Source organism: Hippopotamus amphibius, chromosome 1, assembly GCF_030028045.1.
Source record: "Hippopotamus amphibius kiboko isolate mHipAmp2 chromosome 1, mHipAmp2.hap2, whole genome shotgun sequence".
NCBI lineage: Eukaryota > Metazoa > Chordata > Mammalia > Artiodactyla > Hippopotamidae > Hippopotamus > Hippopotamus amphibius.
The window spans coordinates 81,407,400-81,427,700 of record NC_080186.1 but is presented as its reverse complement, the minus strand read 5'-3'; the positions used below and the strand labels follow the sequence as shown (position 1 = coordinate 81,427,700).

General features: G+C 33.8%; 1 protein-coding gene across 4 annotated transcripts in view; it reads right to left on the bottom strand.

Moving 5' to 3' along the window:
• Positions 1 to 31: 31 nt before the first annotated feature.
• The window catches only part of DOCK7 (dedicator of cytokinesis 7), a 208,065-nt gene continuing 187,795 nt past the window's right edge, over positions 32 to 20,301 (bottom strand). For 3 of the 4 annotated variants that reach the window (XR_009050226.1, XR_009050227.1, XR_009050228.1), the window contains 8 exons: positions 17,027 to 17,161; positions 15,403 to 15,492; positions 15,052 to 15,288; positions 14,192 to 14,335; positions 12,877 to 12,983; positions 6,304 to 6,471; positions 1,717 to 3,267; positions 32 to 977 (listed from right to left, as the gene is read on the bottom strand). Coding sequence is in view for 1 of the 4 variants with exons in the window: in XM_057717585.1 (XP_057573568.1) it covers positions 3,225 to 3,267; positions 6,304 to 6,471; positions 12,877 to 12,983; positions 14,192 to 14,335; positions 15,052 to 15,288; positions 15,403 to 15,492; positions 17,027 to 17,161 (924 nt within the window). In the remaining 3 variants the exon portion in view is untranslated. Of the gene's footprint in view, positions 978 to 1,698; positions 3,268 to 6,303; positions 6,472 to 12,876; positions 12,984 to 14,191; positions 14,336 to 15,051; positions 15,289 to 15,402; positions 15,493 to 17,026; positions 17,162 to 20,301 lie in introns of those variants that run through there. The other variant, XM_057717585.1, reaches the window with a different exon arrangement.

Sequence of the window (20,301 nt, the reverse complement as noted above, 5' to 3'; positions counted from 1 at the left end):
TTATTGGTCTCTCTAGGTTTTTATATAAATAGTAAAATTTGAATTACTGAAAACCATGTTAATTTTTAGAATTCATTTTCCTTAGTAGAGACTAGTGATGCATTAGCTTCTGGGAGCAAACTTGTATAGGTTCTTAACTGAGTTATTCAAAATGGAAGCATTTAAACACTTTGAATTTACATCTATCTTTTGTGTTTGCTTTTTAAAATAAAGTGCTTGAATTTGTATCTCCATATTTTGGAGTAATTATCTACACGATGTTTATAGGTCCTTTGGTTTTTCAGCTAAGAAGCAGAATTTCATTTCAGTACATTTAGTTTTGTAAGTCATGAAGCCAAATCTTTGATGGGCTGGTAATCATTAGAGGCACAAAGTCTAGAATATGTATGCATTCACAACAGTGCACATTATGTGCTTTGAATCACTTTGAAAAGTGTCTCAGAAAACCTGGAGAGTCAGTCCTCTTCTATCTTTACAAGAATTTTATATGTATTTATGAAAATGATTCTGTACTCTAGTAAATCTTTTTGGGCATGGACTAATTTGTATCTCTTCATAGTCATACTCTGCACGGTCTGTGTATATATAGTACATCAAACTTAGAGGTGTGACCTTAAATTTAACTTTTTTTAAAAACCAGAAGGTCAATAAAATTTAAACTGCTTAACTATGTATACAAATGCTTGAGGATGTTTTTACTTGCATATTTTTTTTACCATAAATATAGCTGGATTATCTTAAAAAAACAAGTGTGTGTATATACACCCACAAACATACTATACACACACATGTATACATAAAAGAGAATAAACATGCATAATTACCTTTAATAATACTCAATACTTTCCAGCAGTTGGAGGTGAAAAAATTTCCAAATGGGAGAAATTGTGCTTAGTCCATCTTAAATTGTCATACCTAATTATCCTTTAGAGTGGACATATAACTTTATGGAATCCAAAACTGGAGAACATAAGAGGCTTTGGGCACACAAAAAACTTGGTTAAATTTTCACTTTAAATATATTAAACTGGTAAATGATTATGACTTGTTAAAGGACATTCTTGGTATTAAGGATATTAAAAATAATTCCAAAGATTATATAACTCTTGGAATAACACCACTATACCCCACTTCATCAAATAAAAGTACCTGTCAACTAATAAACAAACTATACAGTTAATGTCTTACAAATTCTTAGTCACAGTTCTCACCTCTTTCTACATTCAGAATCATTAACGGAACTTTAAAAAAAAAACACAGCCCTAAACACTACCCATAAGCAGCTGAGGGAGTAGGAGTCACTAATGGAACTTTTAAAATGAAACAGCCTTGAACACTACTCTTGCTTTTTATGAAGTAGGACAGTACTTGGCCTTCTGTAATATTCAAGAGACAGCCAAGAACTATGCTAGTTAAGAACTAGTATAGAGTCCTTATATGAGAAAGTTTGTTTTAAGAAAACTGAAGAACACAGTAAGCTAGGAAGTGCTCAGTTATACCAATGTGTTGAGAGGAAGCCTCTTTTGACTGAAGTCAGAGTTACTGCATGGTAAGTAAATCATAATTATATAAATCTTAAAGTTCTTGATACTGTCACTGAGGTGACAATCCAAACTCTTACATACGTGTAACCTTATGAGAAATGACATAGAAATTACTTAATATTCTTCCCCCCCCGCCCCACCCTAAAGAGGAGAGAGTATGTAAATAAGTTACCTTTTCTTGTTTGCTTTAAAGGATTTCTGTTCTTGACTGCCTTTCCTTATGGACCATCCAGATCCTCTGTTCCCAAATATGTTTTTGAGGTTATGCTTTTCTGACTCCCTAGTTCACCTAGGGGGTGAAAAACCTTTTTGATTTGGTCGTTGAATTCATGAGATAAGAGGAATCAGAAAATAATGCCTGTTGTAAAGGTAGGTTGGAGTGGGTAATAGCCATCATATCTATGCTCTCAGGAGAATGAACGTTATTAAGTGATTCGCTCTTAAGTGATTCATCTGGTCAGTAGATCAAAGGGATACATTACAAGGGATATCTTTCTGTAAGTTACAATACTGCACAAAGAGAAAATGTTCAGACACTTCCAGAAATGGTTAATATGTACTTCCTTGGAAAAACTTGCCGAATAATTGAAATATATGTTGAAAAATATCTGCATTAGTTTCTTATAAAGTTACAATTTTAAATTAACTCTTAACAGCTGATTTTACCTTTTACACGTGTACTTTGTAGAATCTATACAAGTATCAAAAAATAACTATAACTTCTTATTCAGCTGGTAGATTAAAATCAAACACCAGCTCTCTTGTTTTTATGGTGATACAAGTTTAAAGCAGATTTCTAATTTACCTGTTTAGAACACTAAACTGATGTAGTAACTGGCTTATTTAATTTAAAACAGAGGAATCATTCATTTTAGTCATGAAGAGTCAGCTCATACTACTATCATTACTATAATAAGGTTGAGAATCAAAGATCAAACTATTGTCACTCATATTAGCTATCCCAGTATGTATTTATTTATTTACAGAAGTTATCAGGTAAAGTTACTTCTGCAATTCTAAATCCCTCTTTTGGGTGTCTAAATGGAAAATACCTTAGAAACCAATTTTAAGACTTTACAAACCAGTTATCAATAATTTATTTCCACCCATTAATTTGTTCATTTATTTAATTTGGAGCTATTATCTGGGCCCATAAAATGACTGTCAATTATGATTTTCATTTTGCTAGTTCTGGAACTTTCTTGAATCAGCTCTAACTTATTCTTTGCTTTTGTCAATAAAAGTTTTTAAAGGCTCACTCAGTAAAATTAGTGTAAACATTCACATATTTAATAGTACCTTTAAAATAAGCATTACTACATTTAAAATGGTTCCAAAATGAATCTATAAACTGTAATATAAATTAAAAAATACAAACTTAAAAGTAAATAAATTTAACATTAGCTATGGTATAAATAATGGTAAATGTAAGTGTACCTTTGAGTCATTAAAATGTCTTTAAAAAGATAACAGCATATTACCAGAACATTAGAAACCACAGCCATGATTCTCAAACTTCAAAAATTGGCATTTGATATTGTTTGGCCACTGCATTCTTCCACGAGTAAATTAATGCAATAATTTCAAGAATTAAGTCCCAAGTCTTGAAAAAGCTCTTAAATTCTTTTCACAATGTTGAATACATGGCTTTTTTCAGTGAATAAAACAAGTGCATTTATATTAGAGATCCATTTTGCGCAGGCTCATTCGACTGAAGGAATCTCTGGAGAGAAAAGTGAACGGATATAATTATAAGTAAACAATTTTTATATAATCTTCTAAAATACGTTTACATGCTTTCTGCCAGTTATCTCAAAGTTTTGCCATCAAAAGCTTATTAACTTTAAAACTTTTTTCCCACCAAAGCTCTTAACTTACAAATTATATGCTCATCCTACACAATGCCTTATATATACTAACTTGTAGACTTCTCTATAGATCAGAAGTATTACAGTAGCCACTCTATCCAAGTCCACTGACCATTTATTCATTTGTCCACTAAATGTATTAGATATTGTGATTAAACAAGAAATAAGGGATAATGGGAGAGATTTCAGGAAAAGATTTACTTGGGGTTATTAAAAGGCAAAATGCAGGGGTTTTATTTTTTTTATTAAAGGTTTATTTTTATTATTTATTTAATTTTTTGGCTGCATTGGGTCTTTGTTGCTGTGCGCGGGCTTTCTCTAGTTGCGGCGAACAGGGGCTACTCTTCTGTTGTGGTGCTCGGGCTTCTTATTGCAGTGGCTTCTCGTTGCAGAGCATGGGCTCTAGGTGTGTGGGCTTCAGTAGTTGCAGTACGTGGGCTCAGTAGTTGTGGCTCACAGGCCCTAGAGTGCAGGCTCAGTAGTTGTGGCGTACGGGCTTAGTTGCTCTGTGGCATGTGGGATCTTCCTGGACCAGGGCTTGAACCCATGTCCCTTGCATTAGTAGGCGGATTCTTAACCACCTCAACACCAGGGAAGCCCAGGGGTTTTATTTAAAATATTAATTTCTAAGTCTTAAATCAGTGGTTCTCAAATTTGGGGGACTTAGGTCCTTTATACACTTAAAACTTGAGGACCCCCAAGGAAGCTTTTATGTGGATTATATATTGATATTTACCAAGTTAGAAATTAAAACTAAGAACATGTAAAATTATAAAATAACCCATTACATGTTACTATAAATAGCACTGTTTATTAAACGTAATTTGCAACAATTTTAGAAGAGTGGCATTCTTTAACCTCTAGCTTAATAGAAAACCTAGATTCTTATATCTGCTTCTGCATTCAATCTTTTACACTGCATGTAGTCTCTGGGAAACTCCACTGTACTCTCATGAGAAAATGAGTGAAAAAAGCAAATCATATTTGGCATTTAATGTGAAAATTTGTTTTGACTAAGGAACCTCCGAAAAGAGTCTCAGGGAACTCCTCTCCATGGGTCCCAGATTATACTGCAAGAACCACTATCTTAAAACCTCATAAGCTTTCTGCAAAATAATATTCCAGATTTTGTAGATCAGCAAAATTAAAAGTTCAAGTTCTATGGGAATTTTATTTTCTAAGTTCTAAAGAAATTAAGACAGAAGAGGATAATTCTTTACTACTTCTTAATGTTTTTTCCTTTTTCCTTAAGCTGGTTTGTTTTTGCTTATCTTCCCTGCCATTAACCTTAATAGTCTCTTACGGTTTACAATCTCCAGCAAAGGAGAGAACAGGTACAGAGAGATCATGTTCGGCTTTGAATCTCGAAGCTTGGTTTTTTTTGGAAAATAGCAGTCTTAAAAGATAAGACACTTCATCAAGAAAAAGGATCTTCTAAATTCCAAAAAACTGCCTGCAAATATTAAGAAATAAAGCTTGGAGGAATAACCATCATAAAGGAAGGCAAAACTCAGGATAAAGGTGTAAGAAAAAGCTTCCTTCAGATAGTAACAATACAGTCTTTCTATTGAAAGGAGCTGGAGAGATTTGATGTGAGACTAGCATTAGGAGACTTCCTGACTACTTCAGCACCCCAACCTAGGACCTTTGTCCAATGACTGTAAGACTGGTGGCAGTGGGTAGAGGCAGCAAGAAGTCAGAAATTCCAAAACGATTCAAAGGGAAGCCAAAAACTGGAGGGGACTAGTGTTGTTTCCCATCAAGAATTTCAAGAGGAAACCACCTAGGGTGTTTTGTATCATTGTAAGGATAGTGGAAGCAAAACATTTTCTGCCAGAGAAAGGATCTAAAACAGGTCTTCTGGTCTCCTCCTGTTCCTGTAGATGGTCTGTCTATGTGCTCCCTGTAGGGGACATGACATACAGCAGGCACTTGGTGTACAGTTTCAGAGGTCTAGAAGTACACAAATACTAGATCACTGAACAGCAGGGAATATTCCCAGATGATCAAATAGCCAGTTTAACTTTATTTTGTAGTATATTATACCTTGCATCTACATTCTGTTTAAGCAACTTCAAAGGCCTTCCAAATATTAATTGATCAAGTAAGTACAATTTAATAGCTTCACTGTTATAATTCAAAGAAAAGGGTGGTAAAATATTGTTGCCACAATAATTCAATAGGTGTATGCACATTTGGATTTCAGAATGCAAAGCAGGCAATATACTTTTAGCAATTATCATGCCCTGTCCAGGATTCAGGGGTTAAAAGTAAAAATGTTAAGCACTGTCCTTGGAACTTCACATGCCATTTAATTTCCACAAAAACCTCTTTAAGGTGAGTATTATTTTACAGCAGTGAAATCTAAAATTAGATTAAATTATCTTCTCAAGTAGAATTAGGGTCAGCTGTAGAAAATTCCAAGCTATTTCCACTTCTAATTTTATTTGTCACACTTAGAAAGTGAAGAAAAATAGTGAAGCCTTCTTGATACTCAGTGCAGTTATCTGTTTTAATACAAATCTAGAAGAACATACTATATACTATTTACTGTCAGGGATAAGGAAAATGAATACCTGGCTCCAGGTATGTTCTAGCAAATTCTCTCACAGAAATACCAGAAAGTGTGACACGATATTAAAAGAAGCAGTTCTGGGAGGCCAGACTTCTGTGTGGTGTCCTGGTTAGTATGAGTACTTAACACTACTCTTTATTACAGAAAGAACTGACTTTTATCTTGTAGGCTGATAAAAGGCTTACATAAGTTGAACTTGTTAGGTTTCAGAAAATACAATATTTGAAACCATTTAATAAAAGTTAAATTCCCTATTAAATAATTCAAGCATATTTCATTTTTCTGAAGATATCCAAAATAACAAAAATAAGCATACCTATGGCAGGTAACAGGTAATACTGCCTTGTATAACTGAGGGATCTTTCTGTTTATCAGAGGCTGTAGGGCCTCTTTAAGGCGATGATAGTTTCTCTCCAGTTCCCTTTGATACTCCTTTTGGTCTGTCCCAATTAAGCTCTTATTTTTTCTTAAGGCATCCTCACACCTAGGAAAAACAGTGTGTTATCAACAGATTTCTTCTGGCATAGTCTGAGGGCTTAGTGCTATATATATATTCACCACCACGAGGACACTCAGTTTTTCAGTTGTATGTTTAACATCCTCTCTTGCAATTAGGTTTAAGGCAGGAAACATGATCAGCAGAGTCCCTTTAAAATCTAACATCCACTTCCAGTTTTCACAATTGAAAATTATATGTTTTTTAATATTAAATCTGACACCCCTTTTTCCTCCCCATATCACCACTAGTCTAAAATTCTTTAAGGGATGTAATGGTACTCACGTAGCAACAATGGCATCTGGCACAGTGGTTTGCCTGTATTCAAATAAATGTTTCTTAATAACTGAATATATCTGATAATATCTTTTATCCAACTTATTTAGATATTTATGAAAAAAATAGTCTGGACTCCAAGGGATAAGTGGAAAAAGCGTGTTTAAAAAAAAGTATAGATATTAGTACTTGTAGAATGCAGCTAAAATGATACTTAGTGGAAAATGTATAGCCTTAAATGCTTACATTAAGGAAAGAAGGCTAAAACTGAAGAGCTAATAAGCAATTTAAAAAGAACAGAATAAACTCAAAGTATAAGGAAGGAAATAAAATTTTAAAGTATGATAGCTCTATATTAAAAAATGCAAAAATTGGTTGTTAGAAAACCTAAAAAAATTAATAGACTATGCTCTGGCAAGAATAAATGAGAAAAGGCCAAATCTCCTCCTCTAAAAATAAAAAAAAATGGGACATAAAGTCAAATACAGCAGTTTATAAAGGCACAGAGGATACTATGTACAATGTAATGCAAATAAATCTGAAATTCCACTTTTCTAGATTAATTTACCCAAACATTTATTAAGCAAAAATATGAATAATCCTAAAACCATCAAATCAGTCAAATCACAAATCTATCCACAAAGAAAACACTAAACATGCAAATTTTAGTAACCATTCTAAGGGCAGATAATCTCTTTGTAATACAACTATTCCAGAGTATATAAAAAATTATTCCAGACTACAGGGGAAGAAAGAACTACTCCTGAGAAGAGTTGCAAACTCATTTTTCAATGCTGGGATACCAAAACCTAATGGGGACTATAAGAAAAAACTTGAAATTCAATCTCACCCATGAAAACAGTTGCAAAACTCCCAAACAAAATACTAGGAAACTGTCATACTATATTACATCCTTACTCCCCACACACAACCCACTTGATAAAATTTTAATATGTGTCACGAAAAACTTTTAGCATAACTACAAATAGGTGGGAACTTCTTTCACCTAATTAAAAATATCTACAAAAACATGAAGAAAACATAATGATGAAAATTTTTCTTTTAGATCAGAAACAAGACAATGATGCCCTCTTATCATTATTCCTATTCAACACAGTACTGGAGGTCCTAAACATTACTGTAAGCAATGGATTCTAAAGATAAATTATTAGAATTAACAAGTAAATTTGGCAATATTCTCATGTAAAACATATAAAATTCAACTGCATTTCTGTATGCCAGCAAACAGAAAATAAAATTTTAAAAGATACCATTAACAAAATTATAAAAATATTAAATACCAAACAATAAGTCAAACGATACATAAGACCTCTACAGAAAAATTTTAAAAAAACATTTAGAAGATCAGTAAACGGAGAAATATACCGTATTCACGGACTGGAAGATTCAGTTCTCTTCCAACTGATCTATAGATTCAGATTCAGGTTATTATTTGGGGTGAGGTAGATGGAGGGATAAATTGATTCTAAAATTTAAAATTTATATCAAAGAAAAGGGCCAAAAGTAGTCCTTGAACAAAATGTGAGAGGAATTGACCTATCATATATGAAAGTTTATTACAAAGCTGTGGTAATTAAGACAGCATAATATTAGCTCAGAGATAAATAAAACAGTGGAAGAAAACAAAGATCCTAGAAACAGATGCACACAAAATAAGCACTTGATGTATAATAGTGTAAAGCAGTGCAGAAATAAGTGGTGCTGGGTCAACTGCACATCCTCATGGGAACAAAAATCTGACCCCATCTCACATCATATTCAGTTATCAGTATGGGAAAAAAACTGATCCCTACAGTGAAGCATATACAAAAAAATCAAGTTTAAGCAGATTTTTGTGAATAGTAAAAAGGCCTTTTCTGCCTTCTTCCCCTTTTGTTTAGGCTATATTGAATTTTAGAGATACCATTATATTGACTATTTAGAAGTCAACATAGAATGTTACTCTGACCTCGGGTAAAAAATTTCTTAAGAGACACAAAAAAAGTCATAACAGAAAGACTGAATCATTTAAACTATATTAAATTTAACAACCTCTGTTTATTTAAAAAAAAGTGCTAAGCCCCAAATTCAGAGAGATGTCTATGATACTTACAAATGATAAAGCATTACATATCCAGAATATGTAAATACTCTTAGAAATCAGTAAGGAAAAGAATCCAATAGGAAAATGGCAAAACAAAACAAAAGAAAACAAAGACACACCCCCCCCCCCAAACCCCTTGAACATATAACTTTACAGAGAGGAAAGAGAAATAGCTAACAAACACATGACAAGATGTCCAACCCTGTTGGTAATCAGGTAAATGCAAATTTAATCCATAAGCACATAATCCTTTCCTACCCACCAAACTGGTAAAAGTTAAACTGTTAGACAATATCAAATATTGGTGAAGTTACATAGCAACAAGAACTCTCTCAAACACTACTGGTGAGAATGTAAATCTGGCTTACACACTTTGGGAAAAGATGTGGCATTATCTCGTTGAAGTTGAACCTATGAAGCAACAACACTACTTTTAGGTATATAAGCCCTAGAATATCTCTTGTACATCCAAAAGTAGGTAAAGAAATATTTGAGTAGTATTCTTTGTAACTAAAAAAAAAAAACCAACAAAAAACAAAACCAGGAGACAACTAAGATATACATCAACAGAAGTATACATAAATCATGGTGTATCCATATAGTGAAACATATAAAATAAAGCAACATTTATTATAGCGACACCTCACAAACACTAAAACCAGCAAGTCACAGAAGAGTTCGTATGCTCCATTTGTGTAAAGTTAAAAAATGCAAAACTAAATAGTGTATTAAGAGATATATTCATTTATGATAAAACAATGAAAACAATAAGGGAAATCCACGTAGTGGTTACCTCTGAAGGAAGGGGGGTGATAATATCAGAAAAGGGCATTTCAAAGTAATGATAATGCTCTATTTCTTAAAAGCTGGGTGGTAGGTACATGATTTTTTTCTCCCTATTCTTTAATAGCAAGAAATGTTATAAATACTATTTTGAATCTACTCAAGATTTAATGAAAACAAGTTTTAAAAGATAAACCCACAAATATAAAGAGTAATACAAGAAAAAGTGTTTATTGTTTTTAGAAATAAAAGAATGCAAACTGAAGTACCATTTAAACTGATTAACAAGAGACATCCTATTCAAATGGCATTACTTATAGTAAGGTGTACTGTGACTAGAACACTTGCATTCTTGGCACTGTTAACACTTAGAGCCTTTATGGAATAGACTACATATTAGGGGCCAATAAAAATGTTCATGTACCTTGGCTCAGTCATCTCATGCTTAATATTTTAATTCATCAAAAGAAAAAAGATACATTTGATTAACTATACCACACTTAGATGCAACTTAAGTTCAGACATTTGATGAGATAATATAACTATTAGGATAATAGTTTTAACTTTAATTGAGAAATAAAAATTTAAGATTATATGTATATTATAACTGAGCTATGGTAAAACATGTATACTGGCATAAAAATGAATATATATACACAAAAATCAAAAAAGGCAGTATTTGCTATGACTTGTAAGGTTTATATCATGTAGTTTCTTTTGCTTTTTTGCCTTTTTGTAATTTAAAAGGAAAAAACTTTCTCTATAGTAACCCTTAAGGAGAACTACAGACTACAGGGACTCATTACCTTATAGTAAATATACACAAAGAGGAGGACATTTGTTTTAGAATTGTAGTCATAGTAAAAATTCCAAAAAAAAAAAAAAATAGCAAGAAGTATCTATTATTAAATGTCTATGACCTAAAGAAGTATGTATTATTCCAAGATCATCTGGCTCACAAACACAGAGGGGGTTTTTTGGTTCTTATTTGAAACCTCCCAAATAATAAAATTAATGCTAAAAGTCAGTCAATTCTATTCTTTTTTAAATTTTTATTGGAGTGTAGTTGATTTACAGCATTGTGTTAGTTTTAGGTGTACAGCAAAGTGAATCAGTTATACATATATATATATCCACTCTTTTTTAGGTTCTTTTCCCACATAGGCCATTACAGGGTATTGAGTAGACTTCCTTGTGCTATACAGTAGGTCCTTATTAGTTATCTATTTTATACATAGTAGTATGTATCTGTCAGTCCCAAAGGAAGTCAGTCAATTCTACAAGAACAAAGCAGCTTTCTTTCTTTCACTACGGCAGCTCATCTATACCATACATTATGAGCTATGTTTCCTATAACCAAACCTATAAGGTTGTCTAGCTCAATAATCAGATTACAAAATCCCAGACTTCCAATGAAGCTATCTGAAGTATTAGCTGACTCACTTCACTATACAGCAGAAACTAACACAACATTTTAAAGCAATTATACTCCAATTAAAAAAAAGATATTTACCATGTACATTCAGGAGAAACTGATAGAAATTCATGACAGCTATTGCAGTGAGAATAAGGAAAATACTGTCTCAAGAGACTTGAACGACAAAACTGATGTAAAATTACGTCTACCCCAATAAATCCTTTTAATGAATAATTTGATAAGAGAAACCATAGTTAATAATTTGATAAGCGAAACCATAATAGGGAGACAAAGACTGGGTTCTGACTATGGTTCTGATGCTGCTTTGTGAGGTGACAAGTCATTTTACTTAATGGTACACAAGGCCATTACAATCTAACTCCAGCCTACTTTCCCAGTGTTTGACTACTTGTCTTCATAGATTTCACAGTTCCAGCTTCACTAAACTATTCATCTTTCTCAGAACAGATTCTGAACTTTGCTCAGGTTGGTTAGTTGGTTTGTTTTTAGTATACCCTTCCCCCTCTTTTCTTTCTGAAAAATTAATACTCATCCTTCAAGGTCCATATGTAATGTTAATTCCTGTGTGAAATCTTCCCTGACATCATTAAGTAAAACTATCCTTCCCTCTTTGTGCTCACAGTGTTACTAAAGCAGGAATCAGTATCAAGTTGATGACTATTTTTCCCTACTGTTTCAAAATTTAGTATTTATTGAACACCTATTTATTATATGCCGAGTATTATTTGTGAAGAAAAGAGTTAACAGCAGGCCTGAGGCTGCTGTCCTTAGAAGGCCTATTTGCAAGGTGGCCCTTGGTTACTACCTGGGAATTTGGATTTGGGAAGGGCTGCTACCATATCCAGAGGATAAGAGTAGCTCACTGTGCCTGAACTACTTATATGAACACTATAAACACTACAGTTTCCGCTAAATACCTGCTTTCCTTTTGGGAGTCTGGAATTTTGGTACCTGTCAGGGAAAAGGTACCTACGTGACCAGCCTCCAATAAAAATCCTGGCTGGCACTTGAGTCTCTACTGACCTTCCCCAGTAGACAACATTTCACACGTTGCCACAACTCTGCTGGAACAATTAGTACCTCCTTTATGACTGCACTGGGAAGAGGACCTTTTGAAGCCTTCACCCCTTGTGCCTTTTCCCTTTGCTGATTTTACTTTGTACTCTTTTACTGTAACAAATCATATCCAGGTCTCCAAATATATGCTGAGTCCTGTGAGTCCTCCTAGCAAATCATCAAAACTGGGGGTGTTCTTTGGGACCCTGACACACCCATATATTATTTCACCTAATTTGCACAACCTCCCTGTGTGAGATAAGTATTATTATCCTTACTTCATACATTAGAAAACTGAGGATCATAAAGGTTAAGTGACCTGGAAAAGAGACATACAATGATAAGGATAAGATCTGAACACAAATTTTTTGCTTCCAAGTTTGCTGCTTGTATATTTTGTGAGGGAAGGGAAACAAACTCTCATGCTAAATGCTCACAACAAATAATAGCTTTCAAGTTAACTAGTTAAATGTTAAACTAATAATAGTTTCAAGTTAAAAAAAATTTCCTGAGTCTAGACTTTTCTAATCTTTAAAATTTAAAACATGGCATTATATAGCGTATTAGGGAACAGGGATATATATACATAAGGAATAGTAAGTTATACACAGACTACCTCTCATGGTGAACCATTTTCCTATAGTTTCTCTTTTCAATAGTCCCTTAAGACTCTTACATCAAACTGTGTATTGGACAGTCTCAATTTGAGTATCTTTGTGTAGGAAACCTTGAATACCTTTTAGTAAAATCTTTGAAGCAGAGTCGCAGTTTATTATGATGTCTGAAAAGCTTTGGGTCACTGGGTATTTCAGACAGGAAAACCTGGGCAACCTCCAAAGGTCCCTGTAAAATAAGAAAATAAAAAGTACGTTTTGTTTTCTATATAGTCATAGAGATAGAATTTACCAAAACCATTTTTCTTAGCACCAAGATGGCTGCATTTAAGCTTAATGCGTATATGTCTATTTCTATATTAAAACTTTTCAGAAACGATTCTGACAATACGTTTTTAGTTTTTCCTTATGCTCAATCTATATTCTTGCCCACGGCAACTGATGTCTCAGTTCACTTTTCAAAGAAAAAGAGTAGGAGCTAAAGGACTGACTATTGTATTCACTAATGCATTTTGCCTTCTATTTTTTATTCTTTAATTTATCCTAGACGTGAAAGATGTCAGGCTACTTACTGACAATCAGTTGTCAGTCCACTGATTATAAGACACTTGATTTTGCTAAAACAGCTTCCCTCAGCATTCCAAATGTGTTCCTAATACTGCGAAATAAAGGTGATCTTTTGTAAGTTATGTCATTTGGAAGTAAAACCTCCAAATCATGTATACTTTTGGGGGTAAAGGTCTTAAAATCTTTATTCTAGTTTTGGTAGGGCATTTTTTGGCTTCGTTTCTCTAACTCAAAAAAAAGGTAAGATATATTACATGAAATCTTACTGGAAGCTTTTTTGGATTTTCTCTTACCTTGGACTATTCACTAATTATCAGCTAAAGAAGCTGAATGAACCCCACAAGGAGATAATGAGGATGACTTTTAATCTGCATATGACAAAACAACAACATCTTGTGTACATACACTATTAAAAATTTCAAAATGATTTCACATTACTTATATACTCTTCTCAGCTCACTGTGAAGGAGATCTGGAGAAGATACTGTCAGGGAGGGTCTAAGAAAGTATATACATACACACAAATGCGTGTAACACATAGTTTTGAAAATGAGCCCTTCTTTTTAGATCACATTCTTTCAATACAAGCTTTTAAAGGAAAAGCCATTCTGAGTGAACCTATCCCTTCTTCATAGAATGTTTCAGAACAGAAAAACAGAGGCAGTATAGAAGACAGGTGTGAAAAATTTTTAATAATTGAGATTATACTAAAAGTTTTGTTTTTCAATTTATTTTATTTTCAGTGTCTTTTGCAACTACTAACATTTTCTCTTGCTTTGACACATTTCTTATCTCTGTAAAATATAATAATGAAATCATTCCAAATTCCATTTATAACTTAAATCGCACAGCATTAGCAAATGCTCCAACCTGGTTCACTGTTGTGCCTACAGATCCCTGGAGTACCATCTGAAGCATTTTGGGGTCTGCTGGATCCTGATGTGTTGCAAATGCCAACTCCTGTGTTTTTTTCTGCATGTCTTCAATAGCAACTTCAATTGGTGTTAAGATGATCTGAGTGAAATAACATCAGTGTATTGGTTGAAAAATATTTAGTGAGCTTTATATGTAACTATATACAGGGACTTCCCCAGTGGTGCAGTGGTTAAGAATCTGCCTGCCAACGCAGGGGATGTGGGTTTAAGCCACATCCGGGAAGATCCCACATGCCGCGGAGCAACTAAGCCCATGCGCCACAACTACTAAGCCTGCGCTCTAGAGCCCATGAGCCACAACTACTGAGCCTATGTGCCACAACTATTGAAGCCCTTGCACCAAGTCCATGCTCCGCGACAAGAGAAGCCACTACACTGAGAAGCTCGCGCACCGCAACAAAGAGTAGCCCCTACTCGCCACAACTAGAGAAAGCCCGCACGCAGCAACAAAAACCCAACAGAGCCATAAATGAAAAAATAAATTACATTAAAAAATTAATTATTATATACAATTAATTAAAATAAGAAAAAAGTGGTGACCAATTATAATCTATTATCTAATAATAAAATCCCAAAACTTTGGATCACTAAATGAAAAAAAAATCGACTTTTTAAAGCATAAGCTGAGGGTGAATTAGGGACTTAGAAGAGAAGCTGAAAGTTGATGACTTACAAATGAGTAAAGTTCTAGTATGTCACCATGAAAGGAAGGATACACAATGCTATATTCACACTGTTCTCACATGGCTCCAATGTATTTGCTCCGTAATTCTATTTCCCTATTCCGAGACCTACCTCCTCTTTGTGAGTGACATTGACCCTTGTCTTAATATAAGGGAAGGCATGAGAAGTAGTTAGAATGGTCTTCCGTTTGAATTGTTCATGAAGTTCCCCATGGGCACGACCATCTAAAGTGAAGGGTGTACAGTACATGAAACGACGAAGATTATAATTTTTGTCAAAGTATGTGATTCTGTCCTTCATCTCATATGTGTCAAAGTATGGCTCCACGTAGGTAATCTGAATATATGCCTGAGAAAGGAAAAAAGTCCTTCATTTTCACTGTTAAATCATCATTCAGTCTTTCTCCAACAAAATCAGTCTCAAAGATATACTGATGCGTCACTATAGTCTAATCAACCATACCTTGTTAGGGTCTAATTTACACTTGTCTACAGGATTAGAATCCTTGATTACTTCAACCACATCTTCTCCAAATCTTTCTCCATAAAATCCCTATAATAAAAAAAAGAAATCTTTCACATGAAGTTAACAGCAGTAGAAAATAGAGAAGACCTCTGAGGGAGACTCCTGAGAAAAATCAGGCCATTTAGTAAGCTCTTGTACAACCATGTCAATAGTTAGAAAATAATAATTATTCACATTCACAAAAGTTACATTTAGTCTACCAAATTAGCATGGCTTTAATCCATATTTATGTGATATTATTCCCACTCATTTTAAATAACACAAAATAGAAAAAAAAGGAAAAAAAAAATTTTACCAATGAAGATACAGGATTCCACAAGAGGTCCTCAAGAAAAAAAAAAAGGCAACAGAAAGCAGAGACGAAAGAAATTCACTATATTTGAAGTATAGGATATTAACTTTCATTGAGTTTGATGTAGCCTAATTTCTTGCAGACATGAGTCAATGAACAAGCATTCTGAATGACTAATGTAATGTTCTAGAATTTTCAAATAAAAGCATTGACTTGTTGAAGCTTTATATAGGTTCAGATTTTGAAAAGGTAACCCTGGGTCAAGCATGTAGTGACTTGTCCATATGACACTGAGTAGCGGCATAGGCAAAGGGTGGGGCTATTCAAAAGGAAAAATTAAAGCTCAGTCCTCAAAGGAGAACAGCTACTCCTCCTTCTAAGATAATTTTTATGACTAAGTTTGGGAAATAAGACTTACTTAATAGGTTCTTGAAAAACAAAAAGTCCAACTTATACCAATTTATGGAAGTTGAGCCCTGTGAAATCACTAATAAGAATATAACATTGAAGATATTAACATCAGCTGAGAACACAGACTAGCCTAGAGCACTTCTCAACCTCTTATGTCTAAACAATCACCTGGGGATCTTGTTAAAATGCAGATTTTGATTCAGACGGTCTGGGGTAAGGTCTGAGATTCTGCATTTCAAACAATCTCCCAGGTGAAGTCAATGCAGATTCTGTCCACAGACCACGCTTGGAGTAATGAGAATAGAAAAAAGTTGAAAAGGATAACTATAGCAGAAAAGATTGGTTAGTCTCATAAACATTAAAATTAATCATTTGTTGTGAAAATTAAGTAGCTGCATAAAGGTTAAGGGATTCTAAGAAGTGTTTTTAAAGTATAATTTCAAGTTCTAGTTCACTGGGAATCGGTTAAGCAAAAAGATAATGCACTTGGGTCAGAAATACCTTGGGGTTCTAGTTCTCCTTCCATGTTTATTAATTCCTTATACCTTTTTCAAAATGTGGATAATACCATTTCTCCACAAATCACAGTAATTCTGAAAGATAAAGGGTTTCTAAAATATGTGTGAAAATAGGCCCTCCAAAAAAAAAATCAAGTTAATATTATTTTTACTGTTGCCATAAAAGATTTGAAAAATCAAAAGACTATTACTGTACCTATCAAAAAATCCTTATACTCGAAAGGAGTAGTTTATTTGGCAGTATCAGACTTATTAAATGATTAGATCTGGATCCAAAAGTCTATTCATCACAGAAAATACAAATTAAAGATGATATTTTATGAACCACCACCGCATTCACCTCCAATCTGTGAGATATCTCTGCAAGTTTGGTTATTGCAGGCTCCTTATAAACAAATTCCTGTTCATCCAAATCCCCGAACTTGGTTCCATAAAAACCAACACGGAAATAGGTGCCAAACATCCGCTTACCATCCTAGGTATAGGAAAATAAAGAAACTTTAATACAAAGTCTTTTTGTTTTACACATTTTGTTTAGATTGCTATAGTAGAAAATTCTCAAAACATTGCAAAAAGGTCTAACTCAAAACTACAATATTTTATTATTTCTCAAATAAAAGTAAAAACAGTAATCTTTCTTTTTTTCATTATTTCTAACAAATAACATTGTGCAATTTGGGCTTTTACCAAATCACATGTGGCATATGTTTTCAAGGACTGTACCAAGTGATGGTCTCACATAGGTCTATGTGTTTTTTTTTTTAAGTCCACACGATTGAGATAAATCATTTTCCTTACTGCAAGAAAAGTTGCTTGGTATAAAACAAACTGTGTTTTAATTATCCTGAAATTAGAGCATACCAAATTTAAAAACAACACTAACATTTTCAGTTACCATTAGCCTTTATATTATCTCTTTACATGTATTAAATGAGATCATAAAGTTAGGAGCCAAGTATAGCACCTGGCACAGAACAGATGGTCAGTAAATGTCAAGACCATCCAGAAACACTGAAGCAAAATATTTACAATTAGTATCCCTCTGCTGATAAAAATATTGATATGTGGAAGAGTAACTAAAAATGAAATAGGAAGAAAAAAATGTATAAATGAAAGATAAAAAGAAGAAAAATTTTGAGAAGAGTTGGTTCTTCTAAAGCCCCCAAACCACCCACTACATACATTAACCACACATTCATCCCAAGTACAATGTACACTAAGGTCACCCTAACTCTTACACAGCACATTTGAAAACAAATGCCCTCAATAAAGATAATATACTTGGAAGTTTTCTACTCAATTCTTGCAATTTATTTACAAAGATGTTCAGAAGGATTTTGTGGTAGCGACCCTATACATAGCCACACATGAGTGTTTATATACCTCTGAATTCTCTTTAAGCCTGTAAGTTTGATACTTATTTTTCCTATATTGACTTCTTACTGCAAAGGCAAAAGGGTATGTAAAGTAAGTTACAAATGAAACAGATAATAAAGCAAAGTGGGAAATTCTGATTCTCAGTTTACCAGCCTTATAATAATAATTAAAAAAATACAGTGACTAAAAATATCCCCACATTTTTGTCCAGAAGAAATACAGTTTTAAAGAAAAATGTCTTTGGAGCTAAAGAAACTTGAGGTTGCTAATCAAAAAAATTTTTTTCAGTTATTTCAAAATATATTCAATCAAAATTCTGATTAAAAGCATCAATAAGCCAATGGAACAATATAATAATGTTTTCATATAATCAAGAAATGAAGGACCCACTGCATGGAAAATAAAAAAAGCATTTGAGAAAATTAACAATTTCTAACTGTTTTTTCCAAAATACTATACATGTACATATTTATTTTTTAAAACCACAAATATTAAAATACTGTTATTCTGGCTGTACTCCTCTCAGTGCTCCAATGTAAAACCCTATGCCAATCTTCCATATTACGACCTTTTAAATATTTGAAGACTGCTATTAGAACTTGTTTCTCTTAAACTTTCCAGTTCTCAACTCAATCATCTTCATATGATAGGAATTACTATGTTGTTTTCATTTTATTAGTTTTTTCATGCCACCTTTTAAAGTGTGGTATCCCAGAAATAGACACAATATTGCTGATGTGATATAATCAGTGTAGAGATCAGTGGGCTCACTGCTGGATGTAGACTTGAAGTTTATTAAAGGAACTTAAAACTGAACTAGTTACTGAACAACCATTTTAAACTCTTTAATTTCTCATACTGACATCCAGTTCAAGGAAAAAAAATTATTGAGCGCTTATATTGTGTTAGCCACTGTTCATCCTCAGGAACAGGAAAATAAAAATAAATAAGACTTGGCTCCTCAAGAAAGTAAAAAAATGTATTCAAATAATTACAGTACTTAGTACTAAGGGTTATATGCTATAATAAAAAGTGTATTGAGAAAGGAAAGATAAATCCTGTTGGAGCCAGGTCACAAAAGAGGTGACACACAGACAGGATTCTACAATTTAAAAGAATGGCTAAGTGGATGTGGGAGGGAAGGAAAGGACATTCCAGAGGAAGGAGGAAGGGAGAGGGAGGAAGGGAGAGGGTGAGAAACAGAGCTGGGGAGGGAGGGAGGGAGGAGGGGAGAAAGAGAGGGCGGAGGAAGGGACAGGAAGAAAAAAAGGAAGATAAAAAGTCATTAAACAGAATGTATGTGAGGGAAAACATTCATCCATTCACATACTTACTGAATGCCTACTATGTGTCAGCAAAGTGTTCTAGACATTGGTGAGAAATTAGTGAACAAAACAGAGTGGTCAGGGCAGGTCTCACTGAAAGGTGACATCTGAGCAAAGATGTGAAGGATGTGTGAGAGTCATCCATGTGGATCTCTGTGGGAAATGCATTCTAGGCAGAGGAAAGAGCCAGTGCATAGGTCCTAGGACAGGAGCCTACCTCGTGTGTTTGAAGAACAGGAAGGTGGCCAGAGTGGCTAAAGCAGAGTGTGCGAGGGGGAGGAGATCAGAGGAGATAAGATGAGAAAGGAGTTAATAGAATTGAAAATGAATGTGTGTGTAGTGTGGGGGAGGGAACAGTAATTTATTTTCAACTTAAAAAGAGTTCTCTAGTGTAAAACCACTGACTGTATCATATTCATGAAAGCCTAATCATATAGCTTTATCTTCAAGAAAAACATCACTGTATCTTATTTCCTCTTCAGAGTTTTGGACCACAGGATAGTACACTTTTTCCTTTGAATAAAAAAAAAAAAAAAAAAACAAAAAAAAAACACTTTCCTACAATCTAGCTTATATATTTCTAGCATTACCTTCCTTTAATGTCATGAATTCTTTCTGAATGTCCCATCATTCCCACACTCCAATTTATTCTTCCTTAGCAGTTCTTATTGAGTCCACCGTCATGTATATGATGGAACTATGTGCCAGACAAGGAAATCCATCTACTCATCTATCCATGTGTCTAGTGGGTGAAACTGTTTATGACAAATACTCCTTAAGTTTTTTCTAGTTTTGTCATCTTTATTTAGCAGGAAACTTCAGTTGGGCTATTTGTATATTTTCATAATGACATCACTTCTAAAACCTCTTCCATCTTCACCCATAGTTCTCCACTATGCTTCTGTAACAGGCA